Below are 5,439 nucleotides of genomic sequence, written 5' to 3' on the forward strand. Positions count from 1 at the left end.
CCAAAAGGACATTCAAACATGTTGGTCGAAAACAAACTGACAATGCCATGGCAAAAAACGAAAAAAATAACCAAAAGGCAAACAACAGTATACAAAACACAGTATATCGAAACAAAAGGCCGAGCAACACGAACCACAACAAAAAAACCGGGGTGGTCTCAGGTACTTCGGAAGGGTAAGCAGATCTTGCTCTACATGTGGCACTTGTGTTGCTCATGTAAGTACAAACAGTTGATAAGTCTAATTCAGTAGGTCACATTCGATTAAAAGAGAACGTGATTGTGGTTACGACTGACTTCTTTTATAAGTTAAGAAACGTATGATCAATACATCATATGTGACATATATTCAATTACATGTAATTACTAGATTGCATGCAATAATATTTATATATAAATGTAAAAGTACAGTTTTGCCAACATCTTTTTGGCACACATCCAAATAATAACAAAGTCAACAATATGGAGGTAAAATCATATTTATTTGTTTACAGCGTTATAAAATACAAATTTTATTGTTACAATATTTGTGTATTAATTGTAAGACGGGTGCATGTAAAGTTGTAATGTATAATAGAAAACTTAATAAATAATATTTATATATAAATGTAAAAGTACAGTTTTGCCAACATCATTTCGGCACACATTCAAATACATTTTAATGATCAATACATCATATGCGACATATATTCAATTACGTGTAATCATATGCGACATATATTCAATTACTTTTTTACTTTGAATATTTGGCGATAATCTCTTTGCGATGGCATGCATCCTGCGAATTGGTAAGCAGTTGACGTTTCAGTCGTAAATCTCTCTCGCCAATGGGGTGGCTTTATACATTAAACATTTTCACACACAGAAGTATATTTTCAATTGTAAGAATTTAATTCAACGGAGTATTCAGCGATCACCTATTTATAATAATACTATTTATAAAGTCAATGAATTTAGGTACTTTAAACGAAAAAAATCAAATTGTATCATAGAATCAACTTCAAAGCAAGGACCGAAGCTCGAAAACTCGACAACAAACGCAGTTCGGAGAACTGACGAACTTGTTTCTAAAGTTGATAATGCTAAAACATTAAAATGACATTATGTACGAAAGCCACGTCCACTGATAATCTTTTTTACTTTGAAATGCAAATATATCTGTAAGAAAATCTACAAGTCTTAATGATTACATTATATTTTATTCCAGGGGTACAAATACATGATGTATCTTGTCTTGTTTCTTTTGTTCTGGTCCCCTGTTCAATTAAAGGATTGTTGCAGTAACAACAAATTAATGAGAAGTATAAAATACCAGTTTAATCTTATGAATCCTGATGAATGCGGGAGTGAAACAAGCGCCGGTAAGATATATTTACAATATTTATATAGTGCATTATCTAATTAAAATTACTCTAAGCGCTTAACATAAAAACAATCAATGCAGTTAAAAGAGGTATTTAACTTTGATACTATAACTGCCCTTGAATTTTTACTAGATAACATTTTTGTTCGCTATGGAGATTCCGTATATCGTCAGGTTATCGGAATTCCCATGGGGACTAACTGTGTACCACTTATTGCGGACCTGTTTCTGTATTGTTATGAGTTACAATTTATGACTAAAATCAGCAAAGACCCATCGAAACAACATCTGATTCAAAAATTTAATAACACTTCTAGATATTTAGATGATATATTGGCTCTCAATAATGACGACTTCAGTATGTACACTAAAGAGATTTATCCTGCCGAACTGACTTTAAATAAACTAATACTAACAATGAACACTGCCCTTTCCTGGATCTTGATATCTTTATCTTTAATGGGAAACTTTATACCAAAATTTATGATAAAAGAGATGATTTTTCATTTCCTAATTTTAATTATCCATTTTTAGATGGTGACGTTCCCTTGTCGCCATCTTATGGTGTTCATATATCTCAGCTTGTTCGATTCGCTAGTGTATGTAACAACGTATTTGATTTCAACTAAAGAAATCTCTGTATTACTGAAAAATTATTACACCAGGGTTTTCAATATCACAAACTAGTCAAAACATTTACTAAATTTTATCATCGGTACAAGGACATCATTCGTAAATATAAATCAACATGCAGACATCTTGTACGTTCAGGTATTTCACATCCAATATTTTAAGGTAATAGGGTCTACTAAACCCCTAACGGGAGGGATTGTACTTGATTTTCATATGATGAAGACATAATCTTTCATTCAGTTTAATTGGGGTTTGGAGCTAGCATGTCAGTAACTGCTAGTAGTCCTTTGTTCGTTTTTGTATCGATATCATTGTCATTTTGCTTAGTTTCTTTTGTTACCTATTCTGACATCGGACTCGGACCTCTTTTAAACTGAGTTTTACTGTGCGTATTGCTATGTGTTTCTTTTTTCTACATTGACAAATGGTATAGGGGGATGGTTGAGATCTCACAAAACATGTTTAACCCCGCCGCATTTTTGCGCCTGTCCCAAGTCAGGAGCCTCTGGCCTTTGCTAGTCTTGTATGTTTTTTAATTTTAGTTCATTTATATATTTTGGAGTTTAGTGTGATGTCCATTTTCACTTAACTAGCACACAATTTTATGTAGGGGCCAACTGAGGACCACCTCCGGATGCGGGATATTCTCGCTGCATTGAAGACCCATTGGTGGCCTTCAGCTGTTGTTTGCTCTTTGGTCGGGTTGTTGTCTCTTTGACATATTCCCCATTTCCATTCTCACTTTTATTTAACATTAAAACCATCAATTTTGAACACTTTAAAAAAGGAAACAAAACAATTAAAAAAAATGTTTATGGATACAATGTAACAGGCGGATTGGTGCGTATTAAAGCAAAACTATGTCGTATATTAAGATATTGTAAAAGATAAAACAATTTAAACGAGAAAACCAATATGTTATCACAATTGGCAGATACCGGGTAGCCACTTGAACTCTTTATAGATATAAGAAGATGTGGTATGAGTGCCAATGAGACAACTCTCCATCCAAGTCAAAAGTTATAAAGGTAAACCAATATAGGTCAAAGTACGGTCTTCAACACGGAGCCTTGGCTCACACCGAACAGCAAGCTATAAAGGGCCCCAAAAATTACTAGTGTAAAACAATTCAAACGGGAAAACCAACGGTTTAATCTATATAAAAAACGAGAAACGAGAAACACTTGTGAACCACATCAACAAACGACAACTATTGAACATCAGATTCTCTGTTCTTTAACTACGGAATTGGTCTGTACAGAACAAAGTCAAATGATTACATTCAAAAAAATGTTCAATAGTCAATAGTAATTAAAGAATGGTTAAGAAGATTAACTTAACCATATATTAATAAGCTATGCATGTGAAGAAATGTTGCTCCAAGAAGCCTCTTTTTGCTTTTGATTTTTAACATTATGTGCATTAGACTTGTGTGTTGAATAATCACAAATTTGTTTACAATCAATGCAATTTTACATACTTTGCATTATGTTTAATTTTATTTCCTGCACTAGATGCCTATATCATAAGTAAGATAGTCCATTGATCACGGAACTTTACAGTATAATTCATATAATGTCTTCATTATTTTGATATGGATTTACATGTTTTTAAAATGTTTTAAAGCATACACTGATTATCTTTTAATAGATCGTGTAAAGTCAGCTTTCTCAGCCAAATTACACAAACATCTGACAAAGGTGCCACTGCATACAAAAATTATTTTTGGCACCGTTATAACAAACATGGGGGCCAATTATGATAAAACAACTGGCGTGTTCACAAGCCCACGTGATGGTACATTCTACTTTTCCTGGACGATGTATACAAACCCTGGTGGAAGCTGTCCTACTGAACTTATAAAGAATGGTAATCCTGCTGGGTTCGCAAATCATACTTGGAATGAAGGTAGTAAATGGAGCCATTCATCGACACAGTCAGCTGTCCTTTCTTTGAAGAAACATGACAAAATTTGGATAAGAATGGCACGAAATGGTAGCGGATACTGCTACAGTGGGATATGGACTTCATTTAATGGATTCGAGATTTAAATTTAAATCAATAAATCCATTTAAGTTTAAATAATTGTTATTTTCATAAAGATTTTTATGTGCTGATTATTTAAAAAAAAAAGTATGTATTTAGGTGTTTTTTGGACTTTAATTTTGTTTTTCGTTTGTTTAAGAAAATGTTGTATTTTTTGGTGATTCTTTATTTCTCGATGTATGATTTTTGATTGCTCCCTTGGTATCATCTTACGTCCTTTTTATATTTATAGTAAATAATTTAAAAAAACTGTTCCTACCTACATTTCCTAAGTGAATATGATTTCATAGGAAAACAATCCACTTTCTAAAATAAAGAACCTTATTACATAAACCAAAATCATTCTAACTCCTTGTTAGCATAGTTGTTCTGCTCGTAGTTGTTTTTATTCTGTACTATTTAATATAGATTCTAACACACCATCCAATTGACCACACAGCTTTCATACGATACAGTTCTTGCGCATTATAAAAACACAAGTTGGAAAAGTTCCGATTGTAAAATATCCAGACATCTGATAACTTAGGAAAAACAATAAGATCCAAAACATTTTCTACAAAGGCAAAAAAGACAATAGAAAGAAGATAACAAGAAGGCAATCAAAAATCGTAAGTCTAATAAAAACAGAAAACGCCATGGGCAAGAATAAATCGTAAGTCTAATAAAAACAGAAAACGCCATGGGCAAGAAGATATCGTAAGTCTAATAAAAACAGAAAACGCCATGGGCAAGAACAAAAGTGAGGCAAAATATACAAAAGGGACATTCAAACTCATAAGTTCAATAAAAACAGACAACGCCATGGGCACGAAGAAAAAGAGGCGAAATATGAAAAAGGGCATTCAAACTCATAAGTCTAATAAAAACAGACAACGCCATGGGCAAGAAGAAAAAGAGGGGCGAAATATACAAAAGGGACATTCAAACTCATAAGTCTAAAACAAACTGACAATTTTATGGCAAAAAACGAAAAACGACGAAAAGACAAACAACAGTCCATAAAACATAACCTAGAAAACTAAAGACTGAGCAACACAAACACACCATGGATGATCTCAGATGCTTCGAGAGAGTAAGCAGATCCTACTTCACGAATCAAGATTTGTTATTGATTATGATGATGGTTAATTGGTGTTTAACGTCCGTTGAACGTCCAATGGGAATTATCACATGCATATTAGAATGAGAACTTGTTAATGCGATATGAATATGGACCCGGCTATGTACTACAGACTGTATGATACGCGGAGCTGGATTTTTAACTTTCTAGTTCATAAGATTATATGGTTCATAGAAAGACATGTTACCCTACCCGACATGTTATTCTGTCTGCGATTCAACCTGCCTTCGTTCTTATTCCTATGTGCCGCATGCTGAGCAGAGAACCATCAATTCCAA

General features: G+C 33.3%; 1 protein-coding gene across 1 annotated transcript; it reads left to right on the plus strand.

Moving 5' to 3' along the window:
• The first annotated feature begins 430 nt into the window (after window positions 1-430).
• Window positions 431-4,080, plus strand: LOC127704509 (collagen alpha-1(X) chain-like). The gene is made up of 3 exons (XM_052208605.1): window positions 431-467; window positions 1,207-1,360; window positions 3,646-4,080. Exons 1-3 carry the CDS (start codon window positions 462-464, stop codon window positions 4,044-4,046), a joined length of 561 nt encoding a protein of 186 aa, XP_052064565.1. The 5' UTR covers window positions 431-461; the 3' UTR covers window positions 4,047-4,080.
• Window positions 4,081-5,439: the final 1,359 nt, after the last annotated feature.

The sequence above is a fragment of the Mytilus californianus genome, unplaced genomic scaffold (assembly GCF_021869535.1).
Source record: "Mytilus californianus isolate M0D057914Y unplaced genomic scaffold, xbMytCali1.0.p SCAF_6, whole genome shotgun sequence".
In the NCBI taxonomy this organism is placed as follows: Eukaryota; Metazoa; Mollusca; class Bivalvia; order Mytilida; family Mytilidae; genus Mytilus; species Mytilus californianus.

Bases quoted from the DNA above. Each gene is read 5' to 3' on its own strand.
- LOC127704509 (XM_052208605.1), top strand. The intron at 1,361-3,645 runs GTAAGATATATT...ATCTTTTAATAG, and splicing joins CGGGAGTGAAACAAGCGCCG to ATCGTGTAAAGTCAGCTTTC.